This window comes from Artemia sp. Qi Xiang Cuo, chromosome 4, assembly GCF_049724085.1.
Source record: "Artemia sp. Qi Xiang Cuo chromosome 4, ASM4972408v1, whole genome shotgun sequence".
Lineage (NCBI taxonomy): Eukaryota > Metazoa > Arthropoda > Branchiopoda > Anostraca > Artemiidae > Artemia > Artemia sp. Qi Xiang Cuo.
The window spans coordinates 2941874-2955522 of NC_142797.1; the positions used below are offsets into that span (position 1 = coordinate 2941874).

Below are 13649 nucleotides of genomic sequence, written 5' to 3' on the forward strand. Positions count from 1 at the left end.
CACTTTCAGACCCTAACTTTTATAGTGTTTGGCTGGCACATAAAAAGATGAAGAATATAAAGAATTTTGGAATAATTCCAAAAATTCCAAAGTATAGGTAGAATATAGCAGGACTTATAGAATAACATTAAGTTCATTTAAATATTCAAGCAGTTTGTAGTAACAAACCATAAATAGCGACTCGGCCCAATTGTAACCAAAACTCTAAAAAAAGAATTTTGACAGCAATTAATACATCAAATGAATTGGCTTTTATGCTGATTCCAAATATATATATGGCCAATTTTTGTTTTTTCCTATTTCTGCATATACGCCCTTTTTCCATTAATATCGTATATTTGCTATACTTTGTGCTAAGTAAAATGGCATACGGTTGAATTAGAACACATCATACCCAGCAATAAATGATTTCATAACTGAAATTAAGGACTTACCCAGGCTTTATTTTGGAGGGGGAAGGGAAGGGATAAATAAATTTGTAACAGAACACTTCGAAAATTTGTTTACATGCAATATAGGATGCCTCCTACCCCTTGGAAATGGTCTTGACTTGCACAGAAACATGTAAAACCACTGAGGGACAAAAAAATGTTTGTCATTTTGATGTTCTTAGTATTTTAAAGGCCATAAACTTCATATTCATGTCAAGGTCACTTAACCTGGGGGTCAGTATTCAAACCTGTTTAAACAGAGTTTACAAGAAATTTACTACCATAAAGCTGATTCACTAGACAGCTTAGTAAACAATTTGAAATTGGGCATTTAATCTAAGTCAGACACTGATTCAATGAGACTCAAGAGGCTTACATTTATAAAAAGAGGCTCAGACACCCTGGTATAGGTTGGGTGGCCAGTTCTCTGCTAAGAATTGATCAACAAGTGGACATTTGAATTACCACAACTTGGGGTCAAACAAGTTAAAGGAACAAACTAAAAAATCATTTATATCTTTTTTTATAGAACACAATTGCCACATAATTACCTGGTTGATAACCAATATTTCTGAAGTGACTCCCTGGTTACCAAGGAATCTTTTCATATAAGGAATAAATTCTAGAAGTTCTTCAAGTCTGTCTCTAACAGGGATGATTAAAGCCAACTTGTGAATTGGCTTTGGGATGCCTTCAGATTCAGTACTGATAACTTCTTTCCTTTTATTTGGACATGGAGGACACACAACTAAAAGACAAAAAAGAAAACAGTCTTAGATTAGCATCTTGAATTTTCTTTAAAAATCGTAAACTTAAAAAATGTTAATTAAGCATGAAAACTCTTACATGAAAATACTAATTTTATCCTTGTATTTTTCTATATAAATAATTTTTTAACATAGTTAAATACTAAAATAATAAAATTGAAACTAGTATATTTATACACAGCAAAATAAATAGCTTTTCAGGTCATTCACAAAATAATGAACTTCCGGATTATTTGCTAGATTATTTTCAGAGAGAGTTCATTGACAAAGTTCATTCAAAGTCTCGATGTATTAAATCCTCTTAAATAGACGACTATTTATTTAATTTGTCAAATAAGTAGGTTCTGCACTCAAAAAGTATTTACATTTAATTGTTATTCTTTTATTGAAGTCTCTGTGGATTATTTTTAAGTAAAGAATTGCAAGGTATTCAATTTTCTTTCTGGTAACAAAGTCTCTGCTTGTAATTATGGTATCAATATCTTAACAGCCCTGATTAATCTCCATTAAATATGATGTTGTTCTTCTGTTGTGCACACTACATAAATTAGCTCATATGTTACACACTAGAAAAGCAGTAATAGAAGCCATGCTAGTCAGCATATTAAGCATTATGTAGGCAGAAAATTTGATAATGTGGGATAATAAACAAAAATGAGCCCCTGGCTATTCAATTCCTAATGAAATAGGCATAACTACTTTTAAATGTAGGGACAAATGGAAGGTCTACATTCCCATCAATTTAGTGTGCTTTTGAAGAGGAGGAGTACTTAAGAGGGGTAAGGGACACAGAGTTAATGTTTGGAAGGGGGCACTGATAAGAAATTGGTTCTCCATTCCCTAACCCAAAGATTAGTTTAATTTTTGACCTTCCAGGGGGCAAATGTCCCTAAATTCACCCCTTGGGGAAGGATAACACTAAAGTAGGGTATCCTTCAGTAATGAAAAGATATATTCAAAATGATTCCATATTTTGTGAACTTAGAAGGCAACCAGTGCTGAATTTTTGAACAGAGTTCTGTTGATGCCTTTATAATTTTGTAGCAATTGTACCAGCATCAGTATTACTAGAATCTACTTCAGTGGCCTTTGGGCTTAAAGATTCTGTAAATGTGAGTTGAAGTTAATCCTAAAGACCTTGGTTCATCCTCATTTGAAGCTTAATTATTTCCTTTAATGCATTTGGATGTTCATTGCAATAGCTTAACCAACATATAGATCAATACCCATATATAAGGTCATCTTTAGGGGGGAGAGCTTCCAATTTTCAACTCCTTCCCACCTTAATTGCAGAACACAATTTAACATAAGTACCTCTTGGCTGCTTCACAGCTAAAAAGTGTCCATAACAACTTTTGTGCCGATTTGACCTTCCTCCAAAATCAAAATCCTACATACAGCCCTGCTTGGCACATATGCAAGATTTCTCTTTTTTTTAGGCAGAGGGAATAAAAATTTCGTTTGACATAAAATTTCATTTGAATAAAAAGCATAATTTGAATAACACAATGGAGCCTGGGCCCCATTGTGCATGTCCATGTGGCTATATTTTCAGATCTATGGGAAGCTGATTGCAGTTGGCCTATAGGCTACTTACAGGAACAGTGCCTCTTACTAGGATATCATATCCAGTTATGGCACCCTCAAAATTTGGCTCAACATAGTGCACCTAGTGCACAAAGTCATATCACTTTTATATATTATGTATTATGACTAAACACTTTTTTCTGTAGATACTTGTCAAGATGGTTTTTGAAGCTGTTTAGAGTTGATACTGACACTAGGGTAAAGGCACCGATGATTCGACAGCGCAATTTCGGAACTACTGTCGAAATTTTCCTTCAGAACGGGATAGCTCTGCTTATCCGTGACTTAGAGCGCCATCTCTTGCAGCCGTCGTTATATTTCGACGGTGCGAAACGTGGACACTATATCCAGTACACCCAGATAAGAAAAGAACATTCAATTCGGTCAGTTTCCTGTTTTCGACACGAAAGGAGCTCTCGACAATTTTTCGGGTATGTAATGTTCAAACTGTCATCACTTGGTTATTCATTGCAAGAAAAAGTTGGGATAAGCGCCAATGTGTCGAGATACATCTGATCTTTTCTGAAATGTAGCCACATTGGCTTTTTCTTGATAAAATTAAATGAAAATGGCGACGGAAATTGCATTGTCAAAACTAGGTTCCAAGTGTCGAAAATTCTTGTTCGATGTAGTGGAATACCAGGCAGGCTAAAAATGTTCCTTCAGCCGCATTCCAGCGTAAATATCGCCTTCTATCAAGGGATTTATTTGTTTGGCAAATACCTCGTAGTAACCTTGTCGATATTTTGGACAGACAGCAACAGGGCCCTGACGAAATATAGGTGACTTTGTCAAAACTTCACTGAACATGTAAAACAGATGAGAAATAATAGGTGTCGAAATTCCAGGATCCACTGACGAAACCATAGGCACCATAGCTGTCGAATTTATGGGTGCTTTCTGCGCAACGAGAGATTTTGATGATTATTATTTCTAATAATATTTCAGATGAAAAAACATTTAAACAAAAGGTTTTTTTTTTAAATTTTTACTTACAGACACTGGATTTTTCCATCATCTGAGGAACTGCCACTTGGCCTCATACCATGCAGGGGTGTAAATTGCTATGGGGCAGGGGGGGGGGGGGAGTTGCCCCCCAGACCTCGTTTTGCCCCCCCCCCCCGACCTGATTCCCCCCCCCCCCCCATTTTTTTAGATTATACCCTTATTTATCCTTCATCCGAATAAAAAATACAAATTTTATCGAATACAAAATCTTATACGAAATGACGCGTAGGCCTATGTTTTGGACGAAACTAAGAATCTGCATATGAAAATAAAATCCACCAAATCAAATAAACTTCTTAAATTTCTTGAAATCCACTCCCGTTTTCCTAGACCCTATCCCTTCTGAAATACTAGTGAAACAAATTTGTTACACTATATACTATTTGGATTTAATAATGCATATTAAAATTTGTTGCAACAATTTTGTTATAACAAATACTATACACTTAAAACAATTTTGTTAGTTTTATTACGTCTACTTTTTGCATATTGATTTATACTTTTATACATTAAATGAAGTTGAAGAAAAACAAAGAAACAAGAAAATATGTGTCAAATACACCAGGTTCCGCCCACAAGTATTCCCAAAGTATCTAGACGAGTGTCGAATTGGGGTCCGACTTGTGTCGAAAACAGGTAACTTTTTTGTTGTGTCGAATTTGTAGGTGAAAATGCTCTAATTTCGGAAAATTGTAGTTTTGTATCCTTTCCAGACAAAACTTCAAACTTCCCGTCAAACATTTAGATTCCTAGATGTTTTTCCTACATACTGAAACCCTTTTCAAACCGAAAGTCTTTAAATTAAGACTTCTAGAGTAGAAAAACTGGTTTTTTACAAAAACTGTCGAATCATCGGTACCTTTACCCTACTTCTTTGGGTAATGAGTTCCAGTCTTTAACTGCTCTAACTGACCAGAAAGAAGATGTTTGTCTAGTTGATGCTGTTTGTTTCTGTATTTTTGCAGAATGACCCCTACTCAAGGCTGTACCCAGAGGGGAGGGGGTTGACCCACCCCAAAATCTTTGTCTGACTCATAAAAACGTAACAAAAATGGATATAAACAAATTTTGTATGCATTTTTTGAGTAAAACCCCCTCTATTGGTGGAAACTTAGCCCCAAGCTTTCACAATCAGTGTGTGAAATGACTGAGATACTGTTTTTTCTTGCTAATGTGAGGGTGTCATCAATGTTTTTTGGCTTGGGTCCAATCCATAATGTCTTGCACTTTTTAGCATTGAAGCTTAATCCTAGGCTCTCAAGATTGCTATTCAACTTGTTAATGTTGCTCTGCAGGAAGGTTATATCTTCTTGTTTTGCCACTGGTCTGAAAAGCTTTATGTCATCTGCAAAGAGATTGACAGTTTCAATACAGAAGTAACTTTAAAGGAGGCCACATCCTAGTTTCATTCACGGAGATGAGACAGTTTCATTTTAAAATAAATCTAAAGTGCTGAAAGCTATATTTTCATTCAAATTTGGAATTTCTTTTCATTAATTATACAAATCCCACTGTCCTTTTCTAAATTGCATCCATTCTTAATGGCAATAATTCTAATAAGAATAAATTGTGGTACCCACACAGTTTTATATAATGGGTTAAGTCTACAAAATGGCAAAGACACAATACGTAAAGACAAAATGGTATGGCGAAGACTACATCTTGCTTTGTATCAATCTTGTTTCAACCCATGTAGGCCTACCTTTAAATTGAATTAATGCTGACAAAATCAGAAAATAGAAAAATGCCTGTGAAATAGCCTATAGAATTTTGGCTAGATATTTGCATATTACAGGGGGAGGGGGGGGGGGGGGAGGAAAAATATAGTGGAATCACTTTCAAAATTTGTTAACTACAATTTTAACATATTTTATGAAGTAAGACTTTATTTGGTAAAATTCTACTTTAGCTACTTTTGGCTATCCTGGAAAGGGGTTAGGTTAGGAAAATGAAACTTTCAGGGATGGGTCTACAGGCTAAAGTATGTCCTATGAAGTTATTTTGAAGTACCTACCTCTACTACTCCCTTCTCTAGAGAGTTCTGAAATTTGCCTACATGACAGGTCTAGGCTAAAGGCTACCTATTGAAATTTTGACAAAACAACATTTTACCTTAATTTTCAGTTATTAGTTTCTTTTTCTCTGGCTTTAGTTCTGAAAATACAATTCCTGTTTCTAGAGTAAAATTTTAAGCCATATGAATGGTTTTTTTTCAAAATTTAGAAAATGTATTTGCATATCTTTAAAACCTTATATATTGGGATTCAGCAAAGTTGTGAAACTGAAAACAATCTTTTTGTACTTCATTTAAGCAAAAGATCTTTTTAGCAAGGTTTCACTTTTCTAACACACAGCTTTTTAAAGGTCAACATACTTTAGCCTGAATAGCCATTGCTAAAAGTTTCATTTTCATAACCTACCTCCATTCCAAGATAGCCAAAAGTGGATAAAGTAGAATTTTACCATTTATTGCCTTATAGTTTCTTTCTCAATAGCCCTAATGCTAGGCTTGTACCCCATTTTCTCCTTTTTTATGCTCTTTACAAATATAATAATCCTTTTTGTCAGAAATGAATTTTACCCCCCACCCATATTTATACAATTCAGGGTATATATTTGCAAATTAGGGGGGTGGGGGTAAATTTTATTTCTGATGTAAATGAGAGGTAAGTTAAAACTTTCCCCCCACCTTCTAATGTGCAAATATATACCCTGAATTGGTATATAGCCTATAGGGGTGGGGGCTGAAATTCATTTCCAACAAAAATCATTATTAGGCTATATTTGTAAAGAGCATAAAAAAGGCATCAAGTGGTGTATTCACTTTATTCCTAACTCAATAGCCTAATATGATTTGGTAAATATTTACACAAAGATAAAACTAATTTGCAGATAACATAAAAAAGATGCAACCACTAACCAGTTGTTTGTTCACATTCTACTTACAAACAGAAAACCTCAAAATTTTCCACAATCTCTAATGGACAAAACAACAATAGAGGCCGAGAAAATGCAAAATGCCCAGTTTTTGCAAAAGATAAATTTCAAACTGGATTTATTACCAGCACTTTCGGAGAAAGTTAATGCAATTCCTGGACTTTCGGATAGCATTGCTGCCTTACAAGTACAAATAAATAACATTAATACACAGCTATATACCAATGCTAAGACAAATGAAGAGATTAAAAAAGAGCTAGAAAATGTGAAATCAGACCTAGTAATCAAGCACGAACGAGCCAACCAGCTCAAAGCAGAGCAGAAAAGAACAAATTTGATTATATATAATTATACTCCACAACACCTTGGCGAGTATACTGTGGAGCAAGAAATAATGGATTTATTAAACTGTACTATGCCATTTCTCAAAATAAGTCAAGGTGATGTACATGACATTTTTAGATTGAAATCAGGGCCAGTAGTAGTGAAGCTAAACTTGGTTGAAATCAGAGACTACATCTTAAGAAATAGTTCCTTATTGAGAAATGTAGGTCTATTGGTGGCCCCAGATTACACAGCTAAACAAAGAGAAGCCCATAAACACTTAAAGGAAATTATGAATCTTGCACAGAACAATAGCTGTGATGCAAAGCTATGAGGTGACAAGCTGTTTATCCAAGGCCGACTATTCAGGTACAATGGAAAGGCTGTGATTGAGGTTAAAAGTAACTTGGTGCCAGTTAAAAATCTTGGTCCACCTCCTAGTGCTAGGCTCCCAAATAACCCTGCTGTTATCCCAATGGGGCTAGATAGTGATGCCAAGACAATGATACCATCAACAGTATCGGCAACTAAAAGACCTGCTAGTGCTGTTATTAGTCCTAATGACCTACATCAACCAGGCACTCAAAATGTGGCACCCAGAGGAAACCATTCTCCAAGAATAGGATTTAACAGAAGACCTTACAGTGGTTTTTCCCATGATTTTGTTGATAATAGACAGCAAGTGCTAACAAATATTAATAGTTGCAGTCATGAGTATTACCATTTTACCTTTTCCCTGACAGAGGCCAGGAACGAGGAACTCCAAGAAATGGCTAGTGATATTAATGCACTGACAGAAACTGTAGACGCATAGGAATTAAAGAGCCATATACTGAGTTTAGTGTCATGGAACATAAAAGGACTACGTGATAAGTTGCCTTATTTATATGATGAATTACTTTCGTTTGGTGTGATTTCGTTTATTGAAACATGGAACAATCATTCTCCTATATCACCTCTCCCAGGGTATTTGGTTGAACAGGTTGTGTATAAACCAGCAAGAAATAATAGACATTATGGTGGTATTTTGGTTTTGATTAAATCATCAGCTATTGATGGTTATGAAAGAGTTAATAGTAGATCTGAAAACTTACTTTGGCTGCGTATTTGTTTTAAATGTGGGAAGAGATTAATTTTGGGTATTGTGTATATCCCTCCACAAAATAATTTGTATAGTTGAGAAAATACTTGGGAAATTTTAGATGATGAAGTGTCACTAATACAATAAAGTTATAGTGATTTTGAGTGCATTTTGATGGGGGATTTTAATGCTTATACCGGTGTTGAGGTTGAGGTTCCAGATTTATTAATCCCAGATTTAGGAGATTTGGTTCCTATTTGTTGTAGAATACCACAAAGTAATAAGGATGAAAAAAGAAAAATAAATGTTTGGGGAAGAAAGCTCCTGATGCTTTGTGGGGAACATGGTCTGATCATTGCAAATGGAAGGTTTGGAAATGATAAGGGTCTGGGCAAGTTTACTTGCCTTTTGGGCCCAACTCCAAGTGTTGTAGACTATGCACTGATTAATACAAATTTTGCACCTGAATCAATTGATATGGATGTACTAGATTTAGTTGGATCTGATCATAGAGCTATTAAGCTTGAGCTGAAGAGTGGGATGCTTCAGGACGGTGGTCCTCAAGTTAGAAATTTATGTAAAGGGGAGCTTAGATCAGATGGTTTAGGAAAACGAACTAGATGTGATTTAACCGATAATGATTTTGAAAAATTTAAAAGGGAGTTTATGAAGTTGCATGTAACAAATAAGTTGAAAGCGTTAGAAGAAGATGGAAAAGATATACATGGTATAATTATGGAGTTAAATGAAATAATTTGCAGTTGTGCAGTATCGTGTAACCTTACAAAAAAAGAAAAAAAAAATGAGCGATATTTTGATTTGGAATGTAAGTTAATGAAAGAAAAGGTCAGATATTTATTGAGTCATTTAAAAGAATTTGATAGAGCTGAAGATCAAAGTTTAAGATTAGCTGAATATAAAGATAAAAGAAGAGATTATAAAAGGTTAATAAAAAGGAAAAAAGAGTTTGAGAATAAGAAGAAACTGTGCATTGCAGATGATTTTAGAAATAAAGATTTTAAGAAGTTTTGGGGTTATATAAGGAATGATATTGGAAATAAAAAAGGAAATACCCAGGTGGCTCCAGACGCCAATTCATGGCCTGATTGCCTAGAAAGCTTGGAAGGTGATTGTGCAGAAATACAAGAGGTAGCACATACCCCAGAGATGGTTGTTCATCCTATGAAGGAATATGATTATGATTTAGTAGGGGAAGTGAGTAATAATGACATTAAGTTTGTATTTAAGAATTTAGAAGGAGGTTTGGCTGCAGGTGTTGAGGGTGTACCAGTAATGTTATTTAAGAATTTTCTTTCAATTTTTATGTTGATAATTGTTTTCCTTTGTAATAAGGTGTTAACTTCAGGACAATGGCCAAATGAGTGGAAGAGATGATTGCTTATGCTGCTTTTTAAGAGAAGAAACCCTAAGTTGTACATGAATTATTGTTTAATAGCACTTGTCCCAGCTTTAAGTAAGGTAATGGAGAAAATACTAGATACCAGGCTTTCTAAATGGTTAAATAAAAATAATATAATACATGAAGAACAAGGAGTTTTTAGGACAGGGTACAGGACAGTAGATACAATATTTACTTTAAAAGCATTAATTGATAAATTTGGAAAGGGAAAAACTTGTCTTTATGTGGGATTTCTGAACCTCCACAAGGCGTTCGACAGTGTCAACAGAGAGCTATTGAAGGATGCCCTGTTTAGATTTGGCCTCCCACACTTGTTTGTCAGGTTGATAATCAGTATGTATACTTGTGTGAGTGGAATTGTGTTAGTTGGTAACAGGTTTTCTAGGCTTTTTAATATTAAGCTGGGAGTAAAACAGGGCAGCACTCTTTCTCCTAAATTGTTTAATATTTTTATAAATGATGTTGTTGATTTTCTAGAGAATAGATGGGCTCCGAAAGTTAGTCTAGGGACCCATAAACTATCACTTTTATTATTTGCAGATGATATTGCTTTGGTGGCTAGTACACCACAAGATCTGCAGATGCTTCTGAGTCTTATAGAAGAATATTTGCAGATGAAAAAATTAAGGCTGAATGTTGAAAAGAGTGAAGTTGTTATTTTAAATAAAAAGAGAGAGTAAGTGGCGAAGATAATTATAGATTTAAATTTAATAATAAGGAACTGAAAATAAGTAAAAGAATAAAATATTTAGGATTTGTTTTATTGGAAAATGGAAGTTTAAAGAGTCATGTTGATGAAATAATTAATAGAGGCAAAGTGGCCATGTCTGCCATTTTTAGAAATCTGACAATAATGGGAATTAAAAACCTAAAAATGCATAAAAGAATATTTAATACGCAAATTTTACCAGTAATAGAGTATGGAGCAGAGATTTGGGGCCAAGAAGCAGCACAGAAGTTGGAGTCCCTCCAGCTCCAGTATTATAAAAGACTGTTTGGATTACATCAGACAACTCATTCACAGATTCTGAAAGGTGATCCCTTATTTCATAAATGTCTCTTGATCCAGTTTTTTTTTTTTTGTATAGCCTATGTATGTTTTTTTTTTTTATGTGGTTTATAATAGTGTCTTATTTTGATTTGTTGGCCCTTTACAAGCTGAGCTTCTTGGGCATGTAAAAAACCTTACATATGTAATTGTTTTTTTTTTTTTAGTATCAATAAATTTACATATGTAAATTTATTATGTAAATTACATATGTAGTGTTTTTGTTAAAACTATGTAGGTCTATTTTGATGCTTAGATTTTGGTTGAAGCTCATTAGGTGTAATGAAGATAGACTAGTAAGAGCAGCTTATTATCAGATGTTGAGTTATGGTTCAAAAATGTTGTGGCCACCCCAAATAAGGTCATTACTAGAAAGAGTGGGAATGCCTTACTTATGGAATGATGGTCTTGGTTTCCATGATCTACCATCAAATTTAGTAAGCCAAGTACAATTTATCTTAGAGGGTCAAGAAATTCAGTATTGGCAAGGGCTGGTTTTAAATTCTGCTACATTGAATCACTATAATCAGGTAAAACCTAGTTTTGGAGAGGAAATTTATTTTAAATTTAATTTACTGGCTATGATTTTATGTTGATGGATTCAGCTTAGGGTGAATTGCCTTCCAATCCAGAGCAGGCAAGTGGTGTTCGACAGGGGGATAGTACATCCTGATGGTTGGTATGTGTGTCCTCTTTGTAGAGATGAGGATGAAGATTTGGACCATTTTCTCCAAAAGTGCCCAGTGCTCTCTGATTTAAGGGAAAATTACTTATAGGCTATGGGATTGTTTTGCTGCTTCCTGGTATTTTACAAAGTAGTAATCCAACCACAATATATTGTATTGGTGTGTACATAGAGAAGGGATTAGAAAGAAGGAAAAGTTTTTACAATTAATTATTATTAATTATATGGAATTACATTTATTTTCTTGATAAATTACCATAAGGTATAGCCTATTTTGCTATGTATCCTGTTAATGTATGTTTTGTAATTTGTTGTGTTGTGATTTCTCACAATATTCATCAAATTTTGTGTGTATATGGCTCTTGGGCTTTGGAAATACACAATCTATCTATCATATCTATCATAGCCTGGTCTACCATAGGCTAGCCTATAGCTTTGACCTTACTTTTAGTGCAAGGAATACTCATGTCTTCTGAACTTGGACCATGGTCAAATGTAAATCCGAAGGAAACTAGCAGAATAGGAATAAATAAAGTCAGTAGAATACAAGTCAAAAGAATTTGAATGAGTTTCATCTTAAGGACCATATTTTAAAGCATTTATGTGATTCAAATTCTACAAAAGTTCCGACAGCGCTGTCGATTGTAATAAAAGTAGTCAGTGGAGACTGCATAAGAAAACAGGCGAAAAGTTAGAGGTATATTAAAACCACAGACAAAACGCTTCTATAGAGATGTTTGACTAAATAATTTTTTCGTACCAATCAATATGTGGCTTGCGATCGTCTATCCTTAGTTTCTCAGAATTCTAGGAGGCTTTAACGTCATCACACAACCTAAAGGCACCCAGAGAGCCGATCTGTTTTTCTTAACATTGTAGCGTAAGGCAAATAGACATCTGTATATACCTTTTGTCGGCGATTAAAACCTGTGATGTGAGTCAAAACTTAAACATATTTCGCAATGAATCCAAAAAGAGTTTTCCAGGGATTTTAAATATCCTACTTTGTGATAATTTTTGATAAGAAGATAATTCTTGATGAGAAGACTAGTAAACGTATTTGTAGAAACCAGCCGTTGACGTCGTATCCAAGATCACTGACAGGATAGGGGAAATGACGCTGTCCAATAAGAACTATAAATGCCCTGAAAGGTCTATTTTAGACACTCTGAGGTCATTGTGGTTGCAGTAATAGCAGACTTTTAATTTAAGAATTTTCAAAAAAGCTTGGAACTCCCTCAAAATGGCTCCGGATCAAAAGAAAAAGTGCAACGTTGAAATCTTCATGGATGAAAAAACTAAACTAGAGATATCATTACAAGTTCACCAATAGATTTATGCACAATTTTAAGCATAAAGGACATATCAGGACATAAGCATAAAGGACATAAGCATAAAGAATAATTATGCACTCCATGATCATGGCTGCTGCGATATCTGTAACCTAGTAAAGAACGAACAATAGCCCATAGTAATGAAATGTTAAAAAACGTGCTAAAAAATAAGCAGAAATTGACCAGTAAGAAAATTTTGGCATTTATAATTGATTCAAGAATGGTAACTATTTATCTCGATTAGTCTTAGTAGTAAAATGTTTTAAAAACCTACTTATGGGAATTTGGAATGTTTGTTAAAGAGTAATGTCAGGTGTATTTAACGAAAAAAAATTGAAATTATTTTAGTTACAGAATCCACTGGAACTTAGTAAAGAACGGAGTTCAGCCCATAGTAACTGAAAACTCACAAACGCACTTCGAAGAAAAAACTATCAAATGAATTACCATTTAAGTACATTCAGGAATGTTAGCTAATTTATCAATTAATTTTAAGGTTAAATGTTTTTACTATAAGATATAAAATAAAAAATAACCCAAGTGGGTCACATCAGACAGATTATAACGTCAAACAGATAATGCATCCATAATTAACAGCTACTACAGTGCATCGGCTTTGAGACTCTTCTCTGGAGACGGAGGATTGAAGTTTAAATATTTGTGTAGTCTAACTTATTTTGAAGGATGAGTAGACTTTTTAATCTTTTTGAAAATTCGTAGCCTAGTCAGTTTTTGTCTAAAAAATGTAAAAAAAACCGCACTAAAATAAATAAGACAAAAAATTATAGAAAATATGAAAAAATGTCTTAAAAGAGACAAACATACGGCTAAAAGAACATTGCCCAAGCAAACGTAATACTAAGTTTTCTTGTGATCCAGATTTTACTACCTGGATCATGGCTGCAGTGGTACCTGCAACCTATTAAGGGACCTCGGCCCATAATAACAAAAATTAAAAAAGGAGCTAAAAAAAAAAAAAACAAAAAAAAAACTGACCAGTGAGAGAAAAATAGTAATTTCTAGTTTA

The 13649-nt window shown here is 34.2% G+C and overlaps 1 protein-coding gene across 4 annotated transcripts in view; it reads right to left on the reverse strand.

Annotated features, from left to right (window-relative positions):
- The window catches only part of beta4GalT7 (beta-1,4-galactosyltransferase 7), a 77090-nt gene extending 65215 nt beyond the window's left edge, over window positions 1-11875 (reverse strand). For 3 of the 4 annotated variants that reach the window (XM_089087356.1, XM_089087359.1, XM_089087357.1), the window contains exons 1-2: window positions 11734-11868; window positions 983-1179 (exon numbers count right to left, since the gene is read on the reverse strand). In XM_089087356.1, the coding sequence (XP_088943482.1) occupies window positions 983-1179; window positions 11734-11863 (327 nt within the window). In that variant the 5' untranslated portion in view covers window positions 11864-11868. Of the gene's footprint in view, window positions 1-982; window positions 1180-11733 lie in introns of all 4 variants that reach the window. The other variant, XM_089087355.1, reaches the window with a different exon arrangement.
- Between the last annotated feature and the right edge of the window lie 1774 nt (window positions 11876-13649).